The sequence below is a fragment of the Diabrotica virgifera genome, chromosome 1 (genome assembly GCF_917563875.1).
Source record: "Diabrotica virgifera virgifera chromosome 1, PGI_DIABVI_V3a".
In the NCBI taxonomy this organism is placed as follows: domain Eukaryota; kingdom Metazoa; phylum Arthropoda; class Insecta; order Coleoptera; family Chrysomelidae; genus Diabrotica; species Diabrotica virgifera.
In genome coordinates this window covers 290,317,191-290,341,972 of record NC_065443.1, presented here as the reverse complement: position 1 = coordinate 290,341,972, position 24,782 = coordinate 290,317,191, and the positions used below count along the sequence as shown (strand labels likewise).

Sequence of the window (24,782 nt, the reverse complement as noted above, 5' to 3'; positions counted from 1 at the left end):
TAACAACTAGACATGTTCTTCATCAATACACGGTGTTTCTAAATGAGTGCTACAAAATTTAAGGAGTAATAGACGTTTGTCAGCAAATGTTTCGTTTCCGAGATACGGGATGTTGAATTTTTTCTTACAAACTGACGATTTATTTATTGCTTTAAAACCAGTTGAGATATGCAAATGAAATTTGGTAGGTTTTAAGAGATAGTTATTGCGGATTTTTTGACATAAAATTAAGAATTTAATATTCACCATTGGCGCGCATACGGGTAATATGACCGATCATATTACCCGCATGTACGCCCATGGTGAATATTAAATTCTTAATTTTATGTCAAATAATCCGCAGTAACTCTCTCTTAAAATAAATAAATCGTCAGTTTTTAAGAAAAAATTCAACATCTCGTATCTAGGAAACGAAACATTTGCGGACATACGTTTATAAAGCCAACTGTCATTATTTTTTCATGCAGAATTACCCCTTAAAGTTTGTCGCACTTATTTAGAAATACCGTGTATTAATGAAGAACATGTCTAGTTGTTAAAGTACCTAACTTTTTTATTATCCGACATAAACGAATGAATCAAAAAATAGAATGTTAAGAAAACCTGAGGCTATAGTTGGGTTTTAATTTCAGTATTTTACAAATGCTAGAATATTTCACAGGGTGATGCGAACTTTGAGAAAAAAACACAGTTTGATTAGTACACCCGGTATACAATGAAAATTTACCTGTTTAGTAACAATATTATTACAGTAGTATTGTTAAAAAGTCAGGCTATAACATGTTCAAAAAATCACTTAAATCGGCCAACAGGTTTAGAAAATATGAGACATCAAAAATGACCAAATTTTTAAGTGGGCCGATTTCTATGCACGTAATTTCGAGTCAGGATATTTTAAATAATTTAATTCTAAGTTTTATTTCCGGAGAAATAAAACTTCTAATGAGACCAAATTTCTGGTTAAGCCTTCGTGGTTTCTATTACTTGCAAACCAAACGAATGCTGAATTAAAGAAGACACGGGGAACGGGGAGGGCTATAACTTGCTCCTAACTTCATTGTCTATTCAGCGTGTGGCAAAATTCCAACGAAAACTTGGTCTCAATACTTAGTTAGGAGTAGTACTAATACAGAAGAATTCGCCGTAAAACGAAATCAAGAGACGAATTATATTTCAGTTCGTTCAGAGAGCCCCATAATTGTTCTGTATTAGTTTTACTCCTTAGTATCGAGACCACGTTTTCGTTGGAATTTTTCCACGCTGCATAGACAGGAAGTGAGGTGCAAATTATAGATCTCCCCGTGTCTTCTTTAATTCAGCATTCGTTTGGTTTGTAAGTAAAAGAAACCACGAAGGCGAAACCAGAAACTTGGTCTCACTAGAAGTTTTATTTCCCCGGAAATTTTTTAGTCAGATGTCGCTACGGCATCCATATCGAGTTTTTGTCTTGATTCGGTACTAAGGAGGCTTGATTTGTTTCAGTTTGCTCTAAAAGCTAGTGCCTGATGGGAATCCATTTTAAAGAATGAAAATATATGTTCCGGTAGGTGTATGTGTGTTGACGGAAACAATTATATAAAATAATATTAATTAAAACGCAAACAATTGTCAATAATATACTTATTTATTTTTGGTAAAAAAAGGTGTTTTGCTTATACATCTCGTAAGAGGGTTTGTTATTGTTTCGGCCCAGCAAGCGACCGATGCCTGCTGGGGTGTGTAACCGACTGAGTGGCTGAAAGAAACCACGGACGCTAATCTGTTTGTGTTTCTACCATCTGACCAGAAGGGCAATACATTATTTAGATCTGGCGTTTAAAAGTTGAAACATTTCTGAAGTTTTAGGAAACGTTTTCGAGCATGTCCAAAGTGAGTTACTGACATAATAAGGTCTGTTACGGTAATTAATTTATGGGGAATTCAGTTTGTTAAACTGTGCACACCAAAAACATATGGTTAAGGATACATTTCGTTTCGTAAAACCGTGCCCTTCTTAGCATCTGGTTTGTATATTACATGTGATTTTATATGACCCATATTATTTCGTTTTGAGAAAAGTTATTAAAAATTAAGAAAATAAAATTAGCAAAAATATTAATTAAAGCGTACCGCTATACAGGGTGATTGATTAGTGTGAGGAAGCTCAGTAGATCTGTTATAGTAAAAATTACAAAAAAAAAGTTTTTAACAAAAATTGTAAGCAGCTTTAAACTCCACATTTTAAAATTAGTTACAATCTTACAGGGTGTTCCAGAAGATGGTGGCAGACCAAACTTATGTTTTTTTAAATGGAACACCCTGTATTTTATTTTAAATTTGAAATCTGCTTCACTTCCTCATCACAAAAATGTAAAGTTTTCTTATGTTATACCGGGTATTTAAAAAGTTATAACCAATATTACCTGAAAATCGTATCAAGTTTAACTCCCTGTATAATTAAAAAGGAGTTTAGGAACATTGATCTATTGCAACCATAGTTTTTTAATAATTGTCAAAAATTATAAAACATATTTGTTTTCATAATATTCGTTAAATCAAATACAGGGTAAGTCAAAATGCAAGTACATTATTTTCTTGGTAATGTTAAATAGAACATCCTGTATTTTATATCACTATCGAAAAGTACTACTATCGTACTTCAAATTTTATGAAGTACTCCCTATACCTAAAGTTAACAGTTTTCTAGATATTTTTATTTTTCCATCAAAGTATTAATTTTTTAGATATTTTAACGTTTACCAATAATTATTGTGAGTTGGCCATTATTGATTTGTCAGAAACTGACAGTTTGGCATTATTGTTTATTAATTCAGTAACGAAATAACGACACAGACAAGAAAACAATTTATTTCAAATAAAATTTATAAAAAATAACCGACGGAAAATTAAAAAAAAAAATAACACATAGAAAAATAAAAAACAACAGTAATTGAAACTTATCTTACTTAAGTAAGGTGTTCAAAATGACCTCCCAAAACATCTCTGCATACTTGAAAGCGGTCATTGAAAGAGTTTGCTTACATTATTACGCATTTTTAAAGAAATTTTTTGAAATGCAATTCGGATTCTATTTTTCATATCATTCCTTGTTGTTATAGGTATTTTGTACACTTCGTTCTTAACGTAACCCCCAAAAAATGAGTCCATTTTATTGAAATCTGGTGACCTTGGGGGCCACCTTACCGGTTCATCCATTCCGATCCATCTTTCACCAAACTGATCATTAAGTTCACCACGTACTAATTCATTGTGGTGCGAAGGAGCACCGTCATGTAGAAACCACATTTGTTCACGTATATTAAGTGGAACCTCTTCTAATATCGGTAATATCGGTAACTGATTTACGATAAAATCTAAGTAAATCTCACCATTTAAGTTATCTTCAAAAAAATATGGTCCTACTACATGGTTACCGACGATACTTTCCCACACATTTAGAGACCATCTTGTTTGACTATGTGTTACTATGTGGTATGGATTACTTGTAGAATAGTAGTGAAAGTTATGTCTATTAACAGAACCGTTTCGATGGAATGTAGCTTCATCACCAAATAGGACATAATCAAAAAAATCTCTGCTCATTAACTTTTCCAAGTCCCATTCATAAAGCACTATTCGTTTGTGCTATTCGTTGCTATGTTCTTGATCAATTCTAGCTGATAGTAATGAATTTTTATTGCATTCCACCTAAATCCAGATCATATCTACCATTTCATCAGTAGTAAAATTCATTATTGCTAATTTTAATTGAATTAATTACTGAATTACTAAATAATAATTATTGCTAATTTACGGTGTACCCCAATACTGAGTTAATAAACAATAATGTCAAACTGTCCGTTTCTGACAAATCAATCATGGCCAACTCACAATAATTATTGGTAAACGTTAAAATATCTACCAAATTAATACTTTGATGGAAAAATAAAAATACATATCTAGAAAACTGATAACTTTAGGTATAGGGAGTACTTCATAAAATTTGAAGTACGATAGTAGTACTTTTCGATAGAGATATAAAATACAGGGTGTTCTATTTAAAATTACCAAGAAAATAATGTACTTGCATTTTGACTTACCCTGTATTTGATTTAACGAATATTATGAAAACAAATATGATTTATAATTTTTAACAATTATTAAAAAACTATGGTTGCAATAGATCAATGTTCCTATACTCCTCTTTAATTATACAGGGAGTTAAACTTGATACGATTTTCAGGTAATATTGGTTATAACTTTTTAAATACCCAGTATAACATAAAAAAACTTCACATTTTTGTGATGTGGAAGTGAAGTAGATTTCAAATTTAAAATAAAATACAGGGTGTTCCATTAAAAAAAAAACATAAGTTTGGTCTGCCACCATCTTATGGAACACCCTGTAAGATTGTAACTAATTTTAAAATGTGGAGTTTAAAGCTGCCTACAATTTTTGTTAATAACTTTTTTTTGTAATTTTTACTATAACAGATCTACTGAGCTTCCTCACACTAATCAATCACCCTGTATATGTATACAAGCTATAAAGTCACACAGTGGGCCGTGTGTTGACTCTCTAGTCGACACAGAATTGTCTTGGTCTCGAGACTAAAGTCACCAGCGAGTGTCTCATGCCGATCTCGATACCGCAAGTGGTCTCAAATGGATAACACCTTGAGACTAATGTCAAGATTTTCTCTCCCAATTCTCAATTTCCTAAAACTAAAAAGACTATTCTACGTAATAGAAAAGGAGATTCATCCAACTTATCAGGGCCCCTGTTTTATGCTGAGTAGTTATCGAATAAGGAACATCCATAAACTACGTCGTAAAACTTTTGGACTTTTTAATACTCTCCCACCTTCCGTCGTAAAGCGTCGTTTTCAGTTGACCACCCTTCATACCGACGTCGCAATTGCAACTTATGACCCCCTTTTTAGTGACTTTTTTTTAATTCCATGTTATTTGTGGAGTTTTTAAAGTTAGCTATCAAAGTTTATTTACGAATGTATCCAAATCAGTATTACTATGTAGCTCATTAATATCCGCGTACTTTTTTCTCTCAATTCACTGTACAACTAACTAGCTTTATTAGGACAAAAGACAATACTTTTATCGGAGTTCCTATGCTTTCTTAACTGCATCGTAATATAAATCTTGATACTTATTTTGTTTTGATTTCAATACCATTTCTTTTGTTAAGTATAAATACAATGTACTAACTAAATAAAATAGAATATTTTAATTCTATTCATTCTTGTAGAACTGTTTCACACAGAGTATTCAGTAAGTAAATGAACAGTTTAATATTTATTGCTTCCAGACCTTGTTCTGTATTCGCGGTGTGCAAGTACTTGGAAGGGAAACGAGAAACGACCGTGCGCGAGTCGCGGAGAAATATTGCAACTATCTTAAATAATTCATATTGTCAATTGAAATTGTCAAATTGACGTATATTTCATACCTTCTGTCATTGAAGCAGAAAAATTATATATTGATATCCACAATATTGATATGATATGCAATTATTATATAAAGATAAATTTAATTAATTGTATTTTGAGTGCAGTACTGCATTTTAATAACTAATTTTATTTACTACATACAATTGTTCACGTTTTCATAACATAACCTGAATCTTATTTTTTCTTCTTACTATTTTTTTGGACTATGGCCTTGACAATTATCCAGTAACTAGGACTAATATAATTGGCCAATATAATTAAAAGTGCGAATAAAAGTACAGAGCGTAGAAATAGGGGTCGCTTTGCCGAACTTGCACGGTCCCAATAGAAGCGTTTCGTTAAATACATAGAACAATGTTTTATTGTTTGTTATTCTGTACAAAACTGCTAGCAATATTATTAAGGCTGAGTGATAAAAACGAAATAAAGAGTATGCGATAAAAGTAATATACCTACTAATTCTTTTTAATCCTACAATAGGGTATATTTTTTATATTCGTGAACATCAAACGACGTCGGATGTGCACTCATGGCCCCCTCCCCCTGTCGTATACCGTCGTAATAAGCAAATACCGCCTCCCCCTTTTCAACGACGTAGTTTATGGATGTTCCCATATATTCATTCACGTATTTAGTGTAATAATTTTTAATTATTATTTTTCATTTAACGTATATACATTTTAATTTTTTTTCATTTCAGATTCACTTGGTGAAAATATGGAAAACGTCTGTTTGAAGCCGCTTACTACGGAAGAAACATACGAATGTGAAATTTGTTCTAAGAAGTTTGCAAAAAACCGTTACTTAGCCAGACACTTGCGACGTCACAGAGAAGAAAAGCAACACACGTGCAATATTTGCTCGAAAAAATTTTCAGCGAAGGACGCTTTGATAAAACACAGCCGTCTGCACACCAACAACCGATTCAAATGTGAAATCTGTAATAAACTTTTTACATCGGCTAGTTATCTTAAGACACACACGCGCACACATACCGGTGAAAAACCCTTCAAATGTATAACATGCGGGAAGGAGTTAATGGACACGCGTAGTTTGAGGATACATATTCGTGGCCACACTGGAGACAAACCTTTCAAATGCGAGATTTGCTCTAAAGAATTTTTAGACGAAGGTTACTTGAAACGACATCTACGTCGACACAGTGGGGAAAGACGCTTTAAATGTGATGTTTGCTCTAAAGAATTTAAAGAGTCTGGTACTCTTAGAATACATAAACGCATACACAATCGAGCACGAGCTGTTAAATGTGAAATATGTTCGAAAAAGTTGATAAACACAAAAAGTTTAGAGAAGCACTTGCGTTTGCATACTGACGGCTACCCTTTCAAATGTGAGCAGTGCCCTAAACGTTTCGCCGAAGAGAATACTTTAAAGAGACACCTGCTCCTTCACACTGACGGTAATCCGTTCTCATGTAAAATTTGCGGCAAACAGTGTACACAACGTGGTAATCTGAAGCAACACATGCTTGTCCATGCCGAGGAGAAACTCTTTAAATGCGATGTTTGTGGCCGCCGATTTATAGATGATATTTGTTTGAAGTTACATATCCAGTCACACAATTGAGTTAAACATTTGACATCCAGATCTTTATGTAGATTATTAAGTAGAATGAACACTTATAAATATGTACGTTACATTATTACGCATACTTATAAAAATAAAAACGTTTATTGAAAAACTACTCATATGTACATATTCTTCTTTGAGTACCGTGCTCAAATTTTAGGCATGGGTAGCTTCCATGACAATTTGGCGATATTTTTCTCGATCTTGTTGCGCGGCATATAACAATTCATCTGCTGATAAGCTAATCCGTTGACGAAAGTTTTGGAGCCATGAATACTTTGTACCAATTTCTTCTTTTTCCCTCCAGTATCTGCTGCCTCTCATCATAAGCCTCAGATATTGAAGTTTTCTCTTTTTTATCATCTTCGTCAAGTCACGTTCGCCTTGACCTATTCTCTTTAAAAGTTCTATGTTTGAAATACTTTGAACTTTCTATGATATAACCACATCTCGAAGGTTCCTAATTTGTTCATCAAATTAGCCCTTATGATCCAGGTGTCACATCCGTATAGTATTAGAATAGAGGATACACAGGATTTTAGGAACTTGATTATTAGTTTTAATTAAGTTCAGCTGAGAATTGCACAATGCAGATCTAAGTTTCATAAATGCTCCTCTTGAAATTTCTATACGAGGCACGTCAGTTATTGGAGCATTCTATAGTGACTCAACCTATAAGGAATAGAAGGAAAAGATCTTCGATACTTTCAGCCATGACCGCTGTGTCATCTGCATATCTGATCTTGCTAATAGTTTCTCCTCCAATTCTAACTCCACATTGCGCTTCGAAGGCTTCGTTATATATTATTTATTACACGTTAAACAAAGTTGGAGATAACCCACAACTCCGCTATTGAACTCCATACTGAAACTGCATATCACATCACCACTCAAATTTAGGCCTTTTAGGTGTACTTGACGACCACGTCTGACTGGATTTTATTTCGTCTTATCATTAATTCTTCTCTGGTTGGTATGGTCTGTTGTGTAAAAATAATGAACTGGGTCTTATCTGTGTTCATCTTTATCTTCCATTTATCAGTGTAGTCTACAACATTCTCTTTAGGTAGTTGTCAAGACTCCGGGCGATTATCCTGTTGTCTTTGGCTGCGGTATAATTTCTGTGTCGTCTGTATATAGGATTGTGTTTATTCTGGAATCAGCGGGCAAATCTGAAACAAAAATACATAGTATTGGTGATAAAATGCTGCCCTTAAGCATGCTTGCATCTTGGACATTTTTTTGTCGGCTGAAGTCTGAAATATGTATCGTATATATTGCTAAGTAATGAGGTAGCTTAGCTCTTTCCATCTTATAGATTAGGGCTTTTCCCAAACTATCGTAGACTCTTTCTATGTTCAGTATGGCCATGCCTGTTCTTTTGTTTCTGTTGAAGTCAATACTGGCGTCTCTGACCTGTGTTGCTATTTCACAATTTCTTCCTGTTCTAAAACTGAATTGATAATATAACTGGATCCTTCCTAAAAGGTTACCTACTTGAAGAGACATCTACAGAGAAATTTTTTGGAGGTATGATACAGTACTTACAGTTTTAAAGTGGGTATATACCGAAGGAAAAGAGATGTTTTACTGGAGATAATTAAAAACACGTCCGGGAAGGTACTGAAAAATTGTGGCTAGATTCACAAAACTATACCATACTAAATATTTTAAGGATCTTCAAATTAGGTATATATATTTTAGGAGGGCATTGGTATCGCCTTAAGTGTTAGATAAATATTCATAGTTAGAGTAGAGTACGTAGTTTTTTACGTTGTTACTGATTTTAGGTCTGGATCCCGCGTATGAAAAAAAAGTTGATTAATAGCAAGCTGAAAATTTGTTAATAGGTTAAGGGTGTCTTGTCGGACAAACTTTGATATATGGGAACACTGGAACAGGGGAAGTTTTATTTGTGGAACAGGTTAAAAATTTGGAACGATTAGACCACGAAAACGGCACATGTGTTTTGTCCGACAGAACAGACTTAAACTCTCCGAACAGAAATTAAACTCTCATGCAAAAATCAGACTGCTATTTATCACCAAATGGGCGTTTTAATGAGTGGAACATGTAGAATATGTCAAATGACAGGAATTATGACAGGTGATAAATATCAGTCTGATTTTTGCATAAGAGTTTGCTGAGAGTTGCTGTTCTGTCGGACAAAATAAATGTGCCGTTTTCGTGGTCTGACCGTTCCAAATTTTTAACCTGTTCCACAATATTAAAACTGCCCCTGTTACAGTGTTCCCATATATCAAAGTTTATCCGACTAGACACCCTTAAGCTATTAACAAATTTTCAGCTTGCTATTAATCAATTTTTTTTCATACGCGAGATCCAGACCTATTTAGGATATTGTTTATTAAATAGAAATAAAACAAATGATAAAATATCACAACAAAAAAGTTTACAAAGTAATGGAAAATAACATTTTAACCAATAACATTGTTACAAAGATAATTTTCATGGATTATAAAAAAAACAACTGTTTAAAAATCAAATGACTATGGATTCATAGGTAATATGCCAACGGCAGGCAACAAATTTTATAAATGAACCTTGTTAAACTAAACATTTTTATAGATTTGGCAACGTCACACGTATTTCTCAAAGTAGAAAACTTTTCGCTTTGGGGAATTAGGTAAACTCAAAAATATGTTGGCTGCATTGCTAAACTTTCACCTGTTTGACGTTGACAGTGACAGTTGCGTTTTGTGCTTTTCGCGTTCGCCGTTCGTGCAGTTGTGTATGTACCAGAAATACAAAAATTTATATTTACTGCTTTATTTTTGTAAAATGTGGAAGATTGTGTTGTAATTTCGAAAATGGCACCTACAATACAGCAAAACAACCAGAACGGAACAGCCAATGGCGTTGAAAAAAGACCAGTAAAAACTGTAGAAAAAAGGTAACATAGTACTTACCATTCCTTGAATTCTTTTTAAGGCAAATATTTTGGTTTTAGGTCGGATTTAATATGTAAAGTGAAGTACTGTAACACTTTACCTGATATTCCTTTCGATTTGAAGTTTATAGCATATCCTTTTGAACCCATAAGGTAAGATGCTTAGATTATTTATCAAACAACTGGTGGGAGCAATAATGGTACAGACTGTAGTCTCAAAAGCATTGTATGTGGGATGTGTGGCGCCACAAGGTTCAGTATGGGTCCTCTACTTTTCCTTTTCTTGAATAATGACATCACTAAATTAAAAATCCATGAAAAATTTTTCTTTTTGCTGATGATACCAGTATCACTTGGGGCAACTCGATTTGTTAAGTAAGAAACTAGTTTCAGCTTGCTATGCAATAAGATCTGTTTCGAAGGAAATCAAGTTAGCATCTTACAAAATAACATTCTTTGTTCGAGTTTCATCTTCGATATGGTCTTCGTTTTTGGGGTTCTGGTGCAGACAGCTGCCCAATCTGATATTATTATTAAATTACAAAAAAAAAGCAAAAAGGTATAATATGTTTGGCTTCAGAAGACCACACATTGCAGAAGCTACTTCAAATATCACAGGATTTTAACACTTCCTTCTTTATACATTTCAGAAACTGTTTGCTTAATTGGTAAATACCTACATGTCTTTCCGGCAAGACCTAATCATGATTACTCCACCAGAAATTCAACGTTTTATGTTATTTACTGATCCCGTCTACTGAGATAGTAAAAAAGCTATACCTATTCTATTCTGAATATAAAAGAAACTACACAACATCTCCCTTTACAACTTAAATCTACAACATCTTTCTTCAAGTTCCGTAAAATGATAAAAGCCTATCTATCTGTAAGACCATATTATTATTCAGTAGAAGAGTTCCTTAATGAATAACTAAGAAATTACAGTATCCTTATGTACAAGTAGTACTTTTATCTATATTTGGGTGTCATATGCAACAGCTTTCCTAAGGTTGATTATGCAATTTGTAATTTATTTAAATTTTGCAATATATATCGTTTTTGTTTTTTTTCATTATCTTTTGTTTTATAATATTGACTATGTAATTTCAGTAAACTGTATTTGTTATTTTTTTTTCTCTGACTCTTTGTATATTTTATAGTATGGTATAACTAGACCCAAACCCAGACATCCAAAGTGAAAGTTATCCTCTAACACCAAATTGTTCTATATGGTCCACATAATGTTCAGAAAAAAGTTACACCACTTTGAGCATCCGGTTTGGGGGAGATGGGGGAGAAGTCAGTAAATTAGTAGGTTTTTTACGTTTTCGTCAATATTTCTAAAACTATGCTTTAGCATAAACAATGTTCTATACAAAAATATTCTACATAAAATTTAAAACAAAAAAGGTCCTATACATAGGGTTACCATAATTTATTAAGGCCAAATCCGGACAGGGGTAGTCCAAGGGGATGTAGAAAATGTAAAATGTGAATTTGACTGTGTTGCTACCTCTACATTGTACATACAGTGTGTTCCAACAAAAATTTGACCCCCCCCCCACAAACTCAGAAACTAAGAGTTTCTTCACAAAAACACGTAAATTTGTATTGGAAGGGGCACGAATTTTCATGCAAAATTCATGCTCTCAAATGTAACCCCCTATTGGCCCCCAGTGTTTTTTAATTAGCAAGTGTAGTCGAGTTGCACATCATTTGAAAGGTAGTTTTTTTCTCTACACGACCCTCTATTTTTTTTAATTAGCGAAATAACTTTAAAGACAGTTTTGGATTTAACTAATTTATAATACATTTGTCCAAATTATAAGTCCAAAAACTATTATAGTCCAAAATGATCTTCAAACTTGTTATGTAAATTAAAAAAATAGAGTGTCGTGTAGAGAAAAAATTACCTTTCAAGTGATGTGCCACTTGATCACACTTGCTATTTAAAAAAAAGTGGGGGTTGATGCGGGGCAGTGGAAGGTTACATTTGAGGGCATGAATTTTGCATGAAAATTCGTCCTCCTCCTATTATAAATTGACGTATTTTTTTAAATTTTGAAGAATCTCTTGGTTTCTGAGTTTAAGGGGTGGTCAAATTTTCGTTGGAACAGACTGTATATGCGAAATGCATATGGCACATTAAAAGTACAGCTGTTTCACTGCAATATGCAACTAACATCGAAAATCTTTGCCAGTTTAAAATACATATTATACACCTATGTGATAACATACTTTAGACCTAGAACTTAACTAGGTGCTGTCTTTCAAATCCGGACTGTCCGGACGAAATCCGGACGTATGGTAACCCTACCTATACATAATTGTTATAAAATGAACGGTTCCAGAGTTACGGAGGGTGAAAAGTGGAGGTTTTCGATACTTTTTATATTCTTTGGGCAATTTATAATATTATACTGATGAAAGAATTTTTTTTAACAGGATTGAGTTTTGTAAATAAAATTTGCTGTTTTAGTGGCCGATGGTATGTTAGCGATAAGCCCTTGAAGAAACGTCAACCTCACCACCCAAAATCATCATCAATTGCCCAAAAAATATAAAAAGTATCGAAAACCTCCACTTTTCACCCTCCGTAACTCTGGAACCGTTGATTTTATGATAATTATGTATCGGACCTTCTGTATCTGTAGAGTAGGGAGTGTGAGTCAAGTCCCACAGCACTTAGGCCACAATTGACCCATTGTACATCCTCCCAGGGGGTTGTCCTCCTTAGTTCATTATCCATCCTGCCATTTCCAGGAAGGTGGACAAATCACCTGGTGACATCTCCCCTATATCGGCAGGTGTAGGCCAAGGCTCGCCGAACGCATACTCTCGTATTGACGATAACTCCGGACATTCACATAGGACATGCTCGACAGTTTCATCATCTCGTTCACACCTCCTGCATAGAGATGTGTCTACTAGCCCCAGTGTGTGGGGGTGTTTTCTTAGTTGACAATGGCCAGTTAAAAAACCAACGGTCAAGCGTAGGTTTTTCCTGGTCATTCTCAAGTACTTTTCTGATGCTGACTTCCCAAGGTTCCTTAGTGTTACCTTGGCAAGTCTACATCCTGGCTCTTCTTCCCATCTTCTTACGGTTTGCATGTGGGAGTGACATTTGACAGTTTCCGCGATCGTTGTAGTCGACAAGCCAAAAAGATCACAAGGTCCTAAGAGTCTTTATTATTATTATTATTATTATACGGGATAACCCCATTAACAGAAAAATTACAGTTAAATATTAATACATTTCCAAAAGGTAATAATAAATTCAATGTGTTAAATATGACTTAATTAATCTAAAAAATAGAGAGTTAGAAAAGTATAAAAACACTGAAAAATTTCATATGTCACGAAAATTAATATATAACATAAATATTGACTACAAAAAAATATACAACATACAAACATAACACTTAAGAGTATAAAAATAACATCACAGAGCAAGAGATCTTTTTAATTGATTTAGAGTTATATTAAATAAATCAAGTTCGTAATTATTTAACAATCCCATATACCTATCAAGTGGGTTGTGAACGCCATACAATGTTCTATGGAAAGGTATTTTAAACATATTATGGTAACGGAGAGCTTGATAAGGAACATTAAAATTAATCTGACTTAAAAGATTGGGAGAATCTATAAGTCCATTTATGATCCTAAAAATGAAAACAGCACCTGCTATGTCACGGCGTACCTTAAGTGGAGGTAGGGACAACTGTTGTTCAAGAAAAGAATAATCGTGATTGACAATGATAGTTTGTGTATAGTAAGCACATGATCTCAAGAATCTATGTTGTATTCTCTCGATAGTATCAATATGAGTCTGGAAATAGTCTTAGGCCTGCTGCCCTTCTAGCCAGCTGGTCAGCAATGCGGTTGCCTTTATTTCTGTTGTGTCCTTTAACCCACCTCAGGATGATGTTGTTACCATCCGAAGCTTGGGCTAGTGATTCATGACACTCCATTACTAGCACTGATATGACGCGTGGTCTGTTCAGGGTTAGTAGCGCTTGTCTGCTGTCTGTGCAGATTATTACAGTTTTGCCGGCTATACCTTTCCCGATTATCTCTTTTGTGGCTATGGAGATACCAGCCAGTTCAGTCTGAACTACACTGGCATTTTTGCCCATGCCCCATTTTATACTAAGGTTCAATGATCTGGAGTATATTCCACATCCTGAGCCTTCTTTCGTTTTGGAGCCATCAGTGTAGATGCAATATGCATTTGCCACGTTTGACTCCCTATGTTGTCTTGTTTCGATTTTGTAGGGTTTGTCGAAGACAAACGTAGGTTTAATTGAGTCGCATCCATGGCCTGCATGCAGCTAGGGCAGTGCCTCCAGCTCACCCCGCCAGAAACGACATCTCAATTGTCCCATTCTTTTTTATTTATTTATTAACGGGATAAACCCAATACATACAAAATACAATAAAGCAGAGCTTTTGTCATAATAATGAAAATATAAAATTTAGATACGTGTAAAACTACAACTATAAAACACAAACATAAAAATAAAAAAGAATATAAATTATTTGTAAATGATGAAAACAACTGAATTAACTATAACAGTTAAATCTATTTAATTTTTTAAATCCAAAATTCAAGACGCCTGAGTTCTTGTTTAATAGAGGAAACTGAAGAACCAAACAGATCTATTACATGACTAAACTTGTTTCCATACATTCCTACATCAAAGTTTGCACCCGCTGAGCGTAACCTCATCATCGTCATCAGCGCCACCTCTCTGACATATATGTCTAAAGGGGTAATGCCAATGAGCAACTCCATTGCAGCAGTTGGTGTTGTTTTCATGGCACCTGTTATATTTAGGCTAGCCATCCGTTGAATATGGTTTAGTTTGTTGATCGCTGTTGCCTGTAGCACTTTTGGTACCCAAGCAATGGCTCCGTAAGTTAGCATTGGCCTAATGACAGTAGTGTAGATCCAGGCGACCACCCTGGGCGAAAGGCCCCAAGTGCGTCCGACTGTTCGCCGACACTGTTCATAGGCAATATATGCTCTTTTAGCTCTACTCGTGTATCGGACCTTTTTTGTTTTAAATTTTATGTAGAACATTTTTGTATAGAACATTGTTTACGCTAAAGAATAGTTTTAGAAATATTGACAAAAAACTACTAATTTACCGACTTCTCCCCCATCTCTCCTCCAAACTGGACGCTCAAAATGGTGTAACTTTTTACTGAACAATCATCATCATCATCATCAGTAGCTCGACAACCCTTTTTGGGTCCTGGCTTGTTCTAGGATTTTCCGCCATTCTGTTCTGTTCCTTGCTTTGTTCTTCCAGTGGGTAATCTCAAGTGTTTTCAGATCTTGTTCCACTTGTTCCATGTATCTAAGTTTGGGTCTTCCCTTTGACCTTCTCCCTACTGGTGTTTGCTTCATTATGTTTTGGTGTTTCGGTCTCCAAAATTTCGGACATCCGATCTTTATGGATGTTATGAAGTCATTTTTCGTTCAAACGTACCTAATAAGTTCTCATCGCTTTTCGACAGTGTCCATGTCTCCGATCCATATATAAGGACCGGTTTTATCAGGGTTTTGTATATTTTGCATTTGGTTTTTCTCGTGATGTTAAATCTTAGATGTTTAATGAGTCCATTATATGTTTTATTAGCAATATGTATTCTTCTCTTAACTTCTTCGCTGACATTGTTATCTGCGGTAACTAGTGAACCTAGATATGTAAAAATTTTTACGCTTTCGATGTTATAGTCTCCTATTGTCAGATTCTGTAGGTTTCTTTGGCCTGTCGATTTGCTGGCCTTCATGTATTTGGTTTTTATTTCATTAATATTTAGGCCACTATTTTGTGCCGTCTTTCTATGGCATTAAATGCTTCTATCGTTTATCTTTTGCTTCTAGCTATGATATCAACATCATCTGCAAATGCCAATATTTGTACACTTTTTGTTATTATTGTTCCTCTGGTGTTGACTTTTGACTCTCTAATTATTTTCTCTAATGTGATGTTGAATAGAATACAGGATAGGGCATCTCCCTATCGTAGGCCCGTTCTAACATGGATTGTATCTGTTAGTGCGTTTTGAATTCGAACCCTGCTTTGTACTTTAAGTGTTTCTTTTACTATATCAATGAGATGAGTTGGAATATTAAACTCTTTCAGGGCATTGATCAGAAATTCTCGATGAATACTATCATAGGCACTCTCAAAGTCAATGAAGAGATGATGTGTTTCTATATTAAATTCACTAGTCTTTTCCAAGATTTGTCTCAAAACGAAGATCTGATCTATTGTGGACTTCTGCCTGCAGAAACCACAATAATATCCCCCAACTATTTGTTCTGCATATGGTCTCAATTGCTCATACACAATATTTGACAGTATTTTATATGCCACAGTCAGTAGCGTTATTGCCCGGTAGTTTTTACATTGCAGCTGATCTCCCTTTTTATGTAGTGGAATGATTACTCCGGTATTCCAGTCTTGTGGCAGTTGTTTATTCTTCCATATGTTCACTATAAGTTCTTGTATCGCATTCAATAGGGAGTCACCGTCTTCTTTTATTAATTCTGCGCTAATGTTGTCCAATCCAGGTGACTTTTACTGTACAATATGTGGACCATATAGAACAATTTGGTGTTAAAGGAAAACTTTTACTTTTAATGTCTGGGTTAGGCCATTTATTGGACCAATACTACCTCCGTAACTTTGGAACCGTTTATTTTAGAAGGATTATGCATAGGGCCTTTTTTATTTCAAATTTAATGTAGAACATTTTTGTATAGAAGGTTGTTCATGCTAAACCCCATAGTTTTAGAAATATTGACGCAAAAAGTAAAAAACTATGAATTTAATGGTTTTTCCCTCTCTCCCCACCAAACCCGATGCTCAAAATGTTGTGACTTTTTTCTGAACATTATATGGACCATATAGAATAATTTGGTGTTGGAGGATAACTTTCACTTTGGATGTCTGGGTTATACCATTATTTAGATCAATTGTATCATACTAATAAGCTTTGTCCTTAAAATTGTAAAATTTACAATGAGAATAGAGCATATTTTTATTCTATTCTGTAATATACATTCACTTGTAAAAACTCATATTTTAGGTTTATTCAATACAACCCAACATCCCTAGAGCGTAATTACAAATATGAAGTGCTAACAGAGCATGATTTAGGTGTTAGTATTGATCTTATAAACAAAGATATATATGCTATTGAGCCAGGAGCTACTCTAGATCCTGCCGATGAAAAATTACTAGAAGAAGACATTTTAACACCTCAGGACTCAAAAAGATCTCGCCATCATGCCAAGTCAGTATCCTGGTTGCGAAGAACTGAGTACATTTCAACGGAACAGACCAGATTCCAGCCTCAGACTATGGACAAAGTTGAAGCTAAGGTCGGTTATAGTATTAAGAAATCCCTTAACAATGAAACGTTGTACATGGACAGAGATTCTCAGATTAAGGCTATTGAAAAGACCTTTGAAGACTCTAAGAATGTCATCGAGAAGCATTACAGCAAACCAAATGTCGTAGCTGTGGATATTTTGCCTGTGTATCCAGATTTCAGCCTTTGGAAGTACCCTTGTGCCCAAGTTATTTTTGATTCCGATCCAGCTCCTGTTGGCAAGCAAGTACCAGCTCAGATTGAAGAGATGTCTCAGGCTATGATCAGGTAAAGTATTTTTTATATGTATGAGCCCCTTCCCATATATGTTGGCCCAATGTAGATTGAAAAGAGAATCTAATTTTAAAGAACAAAAACGAGCACACCTAAACTTTAAAAGTTTTAATTCATCGATAATTTGTGAATATCCTGAAGTATACAAAACATGTTTTAAATTAATAAAAACGATTAATTACACAGAATAACAACAAATTAGAAAAAAAATGCAAAAGATATCTAATTTTAACAAAACATATGTGGAAGTGTACAACTGAGTGACATCCTTTTATTTTTAATTAGATTCAAAATTCTTCGAGGCAAAGTTTTTACAAAGTTCTGGCAACCCTCTAGTGAATATGAATTCCATATTTCTTGCAAGTTTTGCTTCAATTCTTTGACAGACCTAGCAGGATGTTTCCTCAATGTTATTTTTATTTTGCACCACAAAGATGCGAGAGAGTTTTTCTCAGGGACAAGTAGGGACTGTTAGAAACGTATTCCAGAAGTAGTATACCATGGTCTCCAATCCAGTTTAAACTCTCTTTTGAGGTATGTCAACCTATGCCATCCAGTTGGAAGACAAAATCTTTAGCTGATTTTAACTTGTTGAAATGCCTTTGATCCACAATCAGCAAGAAATTATTTAAAATCTTCAAATAATATTTGCCCGTATTTAAAATTCCATCGATAAAATGCAGCTTTTCCACACCATTCGATGACATGCTGCCCCAGACCATGATAAACATAGGAAAATTGACTTTTCTGTCCCCAACTCGATTCGAATTCCATATAGGTCACCGTTTAGCATATGTAGTGAAACTCACTTTCTGAAATTTTTAGCCCCCTAGGTGGTCATGTGACCCACCTAGAGCCTAATTAGGGTTTTTATGTTTTTATTTTTTATCTCAGCAGCATCAAGAACTAGCGAAAAACTTTAAATAAAAAAGTTGTAAGCTTTAAAAAGTTCTATCCGAAAAAATTTTAAAAAAACTAAGACATTCGTTTTCACGAAAAAAATATATAACGTGTATTTTTGCATAATGTTTCACCCTGAATTTTTTCAAATTTTTAAAATTGGTGAAACGCACCTTTAAAAATAAAAACCATTTTTTTGTTTTTTTTCGTTTTTTGATACAATTTTAAACATATTTTTCAAAAAAGGTAATACCGTCACTAGAATAGGTAAAAAACTGAAAAATAATTGGGGTTTGTTTAATAAAAATTTTTTGTAACGCCATCCATTTTCAAGATATAGAGCGTTGAATTTTAACAAAATTTTACACATTTTTTACGATTTTGTCGAAACTACTGGCAACATTGTAATAAAACTTGGCGGGTTTTAAGAGGTAGTTATTGTGCATGTTTTGACATACAATTAAGGATTTGATATTCATCATTGGCGCGCATAGGGGTAATGGTCTGAACTTTTCAAAGAAAAAAAGATAGTACGCCACTGAAATATTTCAAATTAACATTATAATAACATCATAATTTTTTTTGAATTCCTCGTTCAATTTGCGATAAAAAAACTATCTTCTCATTTTTTCATACGACGCGCCGTTTTGCTGCAAAAAATAAAATATCTTAACGCTTCCAAAGTATTCGAATTAGTTTTTATAATGAATGTACGAGTTTATGTATAGTCTGTTCGCTAAACTCAGACGCAACTTTCTAGATATTTTAGTCGGTAATTTTGCCAATTTTAGTAAAATTGGCAAAAAATAATTGCTAAATACATAGTTAATAATCACTAAATAGTTAGTAATTTTGCCAATTTTTGCAAAATTGGCAAAAAACAAAAAAATTATCGACTAAAATATCTAGCCAGTTGCGTCTGAGTTTAGCGAACCGACTATAGATGTAGAAACTACTAGAAGTTCGAATACTTTTTAAGGGTTAAGTCCCTTATTTTGAATAAAAATGGCGCGTCGTATGAAAAAATAGGAAGATAGATTTTTTGTCACAAATTGAACGAGCAATTCAAAAACGATTGTTAATTTCAAATATGTCAGTGGCGCACTATCTTTTTTCTTTAAAAAGTTGAGACCATTACCCCTATGCGCGCCAATGATAAATATAAAATTCTTAATTGTATGTCAAAAATGCACAACAACTACCTCTTAAAACTCGCCAAATTTTATTACAATGTTGTTAGTAGTTTCGTAAAAAATGTGTAAAATTTTGTTTTCTTCAACGCCCTGTATTTTGAAAATGGATGGCATTACAAAAAATTTTTATTAAGCAAACCACAATTATTGTTCAGTTTTTTACCTATTCTAGCGACGGTGTTACCTTTTTTGGAAAACATGTATAAAATTTTATCAAAAAACGAAAAAAAAAAAACCAAAAAAAATGCGGTTTTTTATTTTTAAAGGTGCGTTTCACCAATTTTAAAAATTAAAAAAAATTCAGGGTGAAACATTATGCAAAAATACACGTTATATATTTTTTTCGTGAAAACGAATGTCTTAGTTATTTTTTTATACTCATTTAAAATTTTAAAATCGTTCTAAAATTTAAATTTCCTGCCAAAAATTAAAAAAAAATTCGGATAGAGCTTTTCAAAGATTACAACTTTTTTATTCAAAGTTTTTCGCTAGTTCTCGATGCGGCTGAGATAAAAAATAAAAACATTAAAACCCTAATTAGGCTCTAGGTGGGTCACATGATCACCTAGGGGGCTAAAAATTTCAGAAAGTGAGTTTCACTATATATGCTAAACGGTGACCTATATGGAATTCGAAACGAGTTGGAGGCAGTTTTCATCATCTTACCCGGCTAGGCCCTTTGTCCAACTTCAATGCTAATCTGACCATTTTAACTTATTTTTCTTGTGTTGTAATGTTAAGACTGGATTTCCATTAGTCTGAGATAAAATGAAAATTTTCAAAAATAGGTCTGGATCCCGCGTATGAAAAAAAAGTTGATTAATAGCAAGCTGAAAATTTGTTAATAGCTTAAGGGTGTCTAGTCGAATAAACTTTGATATGTGTGAACACTGGAACAGGGGTAGTTTTAATTGTGGAACAGGTTAAAAATTTGGAACGGTCACAGCACGAAAACGGCACATTTATTTTGTCCGACAGAACAGAAAACTCTTCGAACAGAGATTAAACTCTCATGCAAAAATCAGACTGCTATTTATCACCAAATGGGCGTTTTAATGAGTGGAACATGTAGAATATGTCAAATGACAGGAATTATGACAGGTAATAAATAGCAGTCTGATTTTTTCATGAGAGTTTAATCTCTGTTCGGAGAGTTTAATCTCTGTTCGGAGAGTTTAAGTCTGTTCTGTCGGACAAAATAAATGTGCCGTTTTCGTGCTGTGACCGTTCCAAATTTTTAACCTGTTCGACAATTAAAACTACCCCTGTTTCAGTGTTCCCATATATCAAAGTTTATTCGACTACACACCTTTAAGCTATTAACAAATTTTCAGCTTGCTATTAATCAACTTTTTTTCATACGCGGGATCCAGACCTAAAACAATTCATAATGATTTTTCAACTTTATCAATTACTTTGTAAGTAGCAAATCTTAATTTGTGGGCCTCTCAGTGACAGGTTGGTCTAGAAATGTGTCTTCCAAACAGGTTACTCCATAAAAGACTTAAATCTAGATAAGTCACACATTGTTTTTTTTTTCACTATAATGCATCTTAATTCCCTTTGATCTTTTTTCTACATTTATAGATTTTGTGATGACAGAACCTGAGGTTTGGTATCTTCTAACTATATTTGTTATAATATACTGTGACAGTTGAAACATATTCGTGATTTCCAAATTGGATTTTCCAGAAATAAAAAATCTATTGATGATTGAACAAATGCTCTCATCAATAACGTTACCTCCACTTATTCCCATCGATAACTTTATCTCGACAAATGGCAATAGGCTTTATAATATCACAAAATATATTTGACATTCATTGACAATTGGCGGGTGTATGGGGAAACGGATATGAGTCGAAAAATGCGCAAAATGAGCTAAGTACACCATACATTCCAAAAATGGATATTACACCTTGAGGAAAAGAGATATAAGTCATTCTATACAAATTTACGTGCGATTTGATATGAACAAAATGATATAACTGACTAAAAATGAGATTTTTAAAGTAATACGGGCTTATGTATACTTATATGTCAAAATAAATGAAATATTTTGTGAATAGAGGTATATGTTCACATATGATCAAAAGCCTTTCCCCATTCACCCGCCAATTGTTTTGATATCATTTTCCACAGCTAGCCGTGATTTTAAGATAAGTATGAAAAATCAAAGTAAGTTGATGTAAGTGAATCAAAAGCCTCGATTTAGCGAATTTTTTATTATTGTTTGAAATAAATAAAAAAAACCTACAGTCGGAAAAATGAAAGAATACCCATGAAAGATCAAATCAATCACTTATTTTGTATTTGCTATCTTTTTCTATAACAAACGTTTGCTATTTATAGAAAAAGACAGCAAATACAAAATAAGTGATTGATGTGATCATTCATGGGCAATTCTTTTATTTTTTCAACTGTAAGTGTAATGTTTTCAATAAATATTAATAAAAAATAATGTAAAAAAAAATAATGTAAATCTAGGCATGAGATAAAAAGTTTATTTGAAGAAAGTGTATTTTTTTCTTCTTCTTAATGACGGTACAGGCTCCTTTTTGCAATATTTTATTTAGTTACAGAGTAATTTCCACATACTAACATATTTCTCAAATTGAGCTCTGTACCGCCATTCTTTATTATACATTATGAATATGTGTGCCTAATATCTCGACAAAATATTCAAAATTACAGCCGCAATCTTGGACCGCGTTTGCTGCTACCTGTTGATCGCTACTGTATGCTATTAATCCCATATAAACAAAAATATTTAAGTTAGACATGCCTCCAGAAAACAGTTTTAGAATCCTTCTAACAATTTTTTAAGCAAATATCAAGCGGAGTTATTAATGGGATATTAAAAAGTGTATCATAAACTGCAATTGTTAAACTAATACATAATACAATGGCAATATGAAACACTAGTTTATCCATTTCAATGCCGCTGTCACCTATAAGTGTGATAATGACTTGCGTAAGTGCTGCTAATCACACCAAGTGTATTTAAATTTATGCCTGGTTGCACCAACAGATCTTAAGCTCCACCTTAGCTAAGCTCTACTTATAGATAGGGCCTCCTTGAGTATCACTTACGTTGTACCATAATTTTAGATTCTTACCTTATTATCAATTATATCTATTATTATATTATGGTATTCTTATTGTCATATATTATAATTATATTATATTAATTCTTATGATATTCTCGACTTAAGCTTAAGATCTGTTGGTGCAACCGGGCATTAGAGTAACATCCAATGTGTTAATACAAAATATTTATTACAACACACTAAAACAAAATAAAAAAATAGTTTTCATTCCCAATTAGAAAACAAGTAATATCATCAACTAATTACATAATCTTTTTAATTACAGAGGTGTGATGGACGAAAGTGGAGAACAATTTGTTGCCTACTTTTTGCCCACAGAAGACACTCTTCAGAAACGAAGGGATGATTTTGTCAACCAGATACCATATCAAGATGATGAGGAATATGAGTATAAGATGGCAAGAGAGTACAACTGGAATGTAAAGAGCAAGGCAAGCAAAGGGTATGAAGAAAACTACTTCTTTGTGGCAAGACCAGATGGAATTTATTACAATGAACTGGAGACCAGAGTAAGGCTGAGTAAGAGAAGGGTCAAAGCTGGTGCTCCACCTAGTAACACAAGGCTTATTGTCAAACACAGACCCATGGATGCTAATGAGTTCAGAATGCAGAGGTACCGAGAGAAACAGCTGGAACCACCAGGTACTTTTATATTTTTAAATAAAGCTCTATTCAATATCTATATTTTCTTTTTTATAATGCAAACATTTTATTTTATAGGTGAAGATGATGAGGAAATGGAGGTTGATGAACCACAAGAAGAAGAAGCTACTCAAGAAGAACAGGAACAAGAGAAGGGGGAGAAATCACCATCTCGCTCTAGATCTAGATCAAACTCATCTAACAGAAGCAGATCTAGGTCCAAATCAAGATCCAAGTCTAGATCCAAGTCTAGATCAAAATCAAGGTCCAAGTCTAGATCAAGATCCAAGTCTAAGTCACAATCTAGATCCAGATCTAGGTCTAAATCTCGTTCCAGATCCCATTCAAGATCACGATCAAGATCAAAATCCCGTTCCAAGTCCAGATCCCGCTCTAAATCAAAGTCTAAATCTAAATCCCGGTCCCGATCAAAATCCCAATCCAAATCGCCTTCGAGATCAAGATCAAGGTCTCGTTCTAAGTCAAAGTCGAGATCCAGATCTGCTTCAGGCTCTAGATCACCATCTGGTTCCAGATCCAGGTCTCCTTCCAAATCCAAGTCAAGGTCCAGATCTAGGTCTAGATCAGGTTCTAAATCTGCTTCCAGATCTAGATCGTCTTCCAAAGCTTCTTCCAAATCGGGATCAAGGTCCAGATCAGGATCTCGATCAGGATCAGGCTCAGAATCTGGGTCTGGATCTGAAAGTGACTAAAATTTTAAGTTTCATTAGACATATTTCAGATTTTTTTAAATTGAACATAAATAAACCAGCTATTGTAAGAATTTTACAGTATAAATTGTATTAGGAAATAAATAATTATAAAAGGAATGCATTTTTAATGGGATTTCAAACTGTATGTGCCCTAACAACTAAATGTTCAGACAAACGAATTTATGGAAACTGTTCATCTTCACAACTTTGATTATTGAATTAAAGGACTATCATTAAAAATGAAATAAATAAAATTTCAGTAAAAAATTAATTATTTATTTAAATGAAAAATCAAGATATACCAGCAAAGCTACTCAGATCAACAAAGATTACTATGGATGGATCTTGAGCTAAAGTGACGACAGAAGAAGGTAGCACAAAATCAATTGAAATAGAAACAGGAGTGCGACAAGGCGATTTCCTGTCAGGCGCGGATCCAGGGGGGGGGGGGGGCAGAGGGGGCAATTGCCCCCCCCCCCCGAGAATCTGAGGACAAAAAAAAATGTGTATTTATTTCTAAATTGAGGATAACGAGTGCCACTGGCCACACAGAAAAGAGCTTTATATATTTAGCGATTGTCCTATTCAAA

At 33.9% G+C, this 24,782-nt stretch overlaps 2 protein-coding genes across 2 annotated transcripts in view; both read left to right on the top strand.

Annotated features, from left to right (window-relative positions):
- The window catches only part of LOC114332208 (zinc finger protein 91), a 55,573-nt gene extending 48,421 nt beyond the window's left edge, over positions 1-7,152 (top strand). Inside the window, exon 5 of the mRNA XM_028281959.2 lies at positions 6,148-7,152. Within this exon, the coding sequence (XP_028137760.2) occupies positions 6,148-7,034 (887 nt within the window). The 3' untranslated portion in view covers positions 7,035-7,152. The remainder of the gene's footprint in view (positions 1-6,147) is intronic.
- A 2,599-nt stretch (positions 7,153-9,751) lies between these two features.
- Positions 9,752-24,309, top strand: LOC114332207 (RNA polymerase II-associated factor 1 homolog). The gene is made up of 5 exons (XM_028281957.2): positions 9,752-9,951; positions 10,009-10,101; positions 17,056-17,628; positions 23,103-23,479; positions 23,558-24,309. Exons 1-5 carry the CDS (start codon positions 9,869-9,871, stop codon positions 24,190-24,192), a joined length of 1,761 nt encoding a protein of 586 aa, XP_028137758.1. The 5' UTR covers positions 9,752-9,868; the 3' UTR covers positions 24,193-24,309.
- The last annotated feature ends 473 nt before the right edge of the window (positions 24,310-24,782 follow it).

What these genes read in the sequence shown, in the direction of transcription:
- LOC114332207 (XM_028281957.2), top strand. Translation starts at nt 9,869, where the DNA reads ATGGCACCTACAATACAGCAAAACAACCAGAACGGAACAGCCAATGGC. An exon ending in ATGTCTCAGGCTATGATCAG is followed by an intron (nt 17,629 to 23,102) that starts GTAAAGTATTTT and finishes TTTTAATTACAG; the next exon opens with AGGTGTGATGGACGAAAGTG. An exon ending in GAAACAGCTGGAACCACCAG is followed by an intron (nt 23,480 to 23,557) that starts GTACTTTTATAT and finishes TTTATTTTATAG; the next exon opens with GTGAAGATGATGAGGAAATG.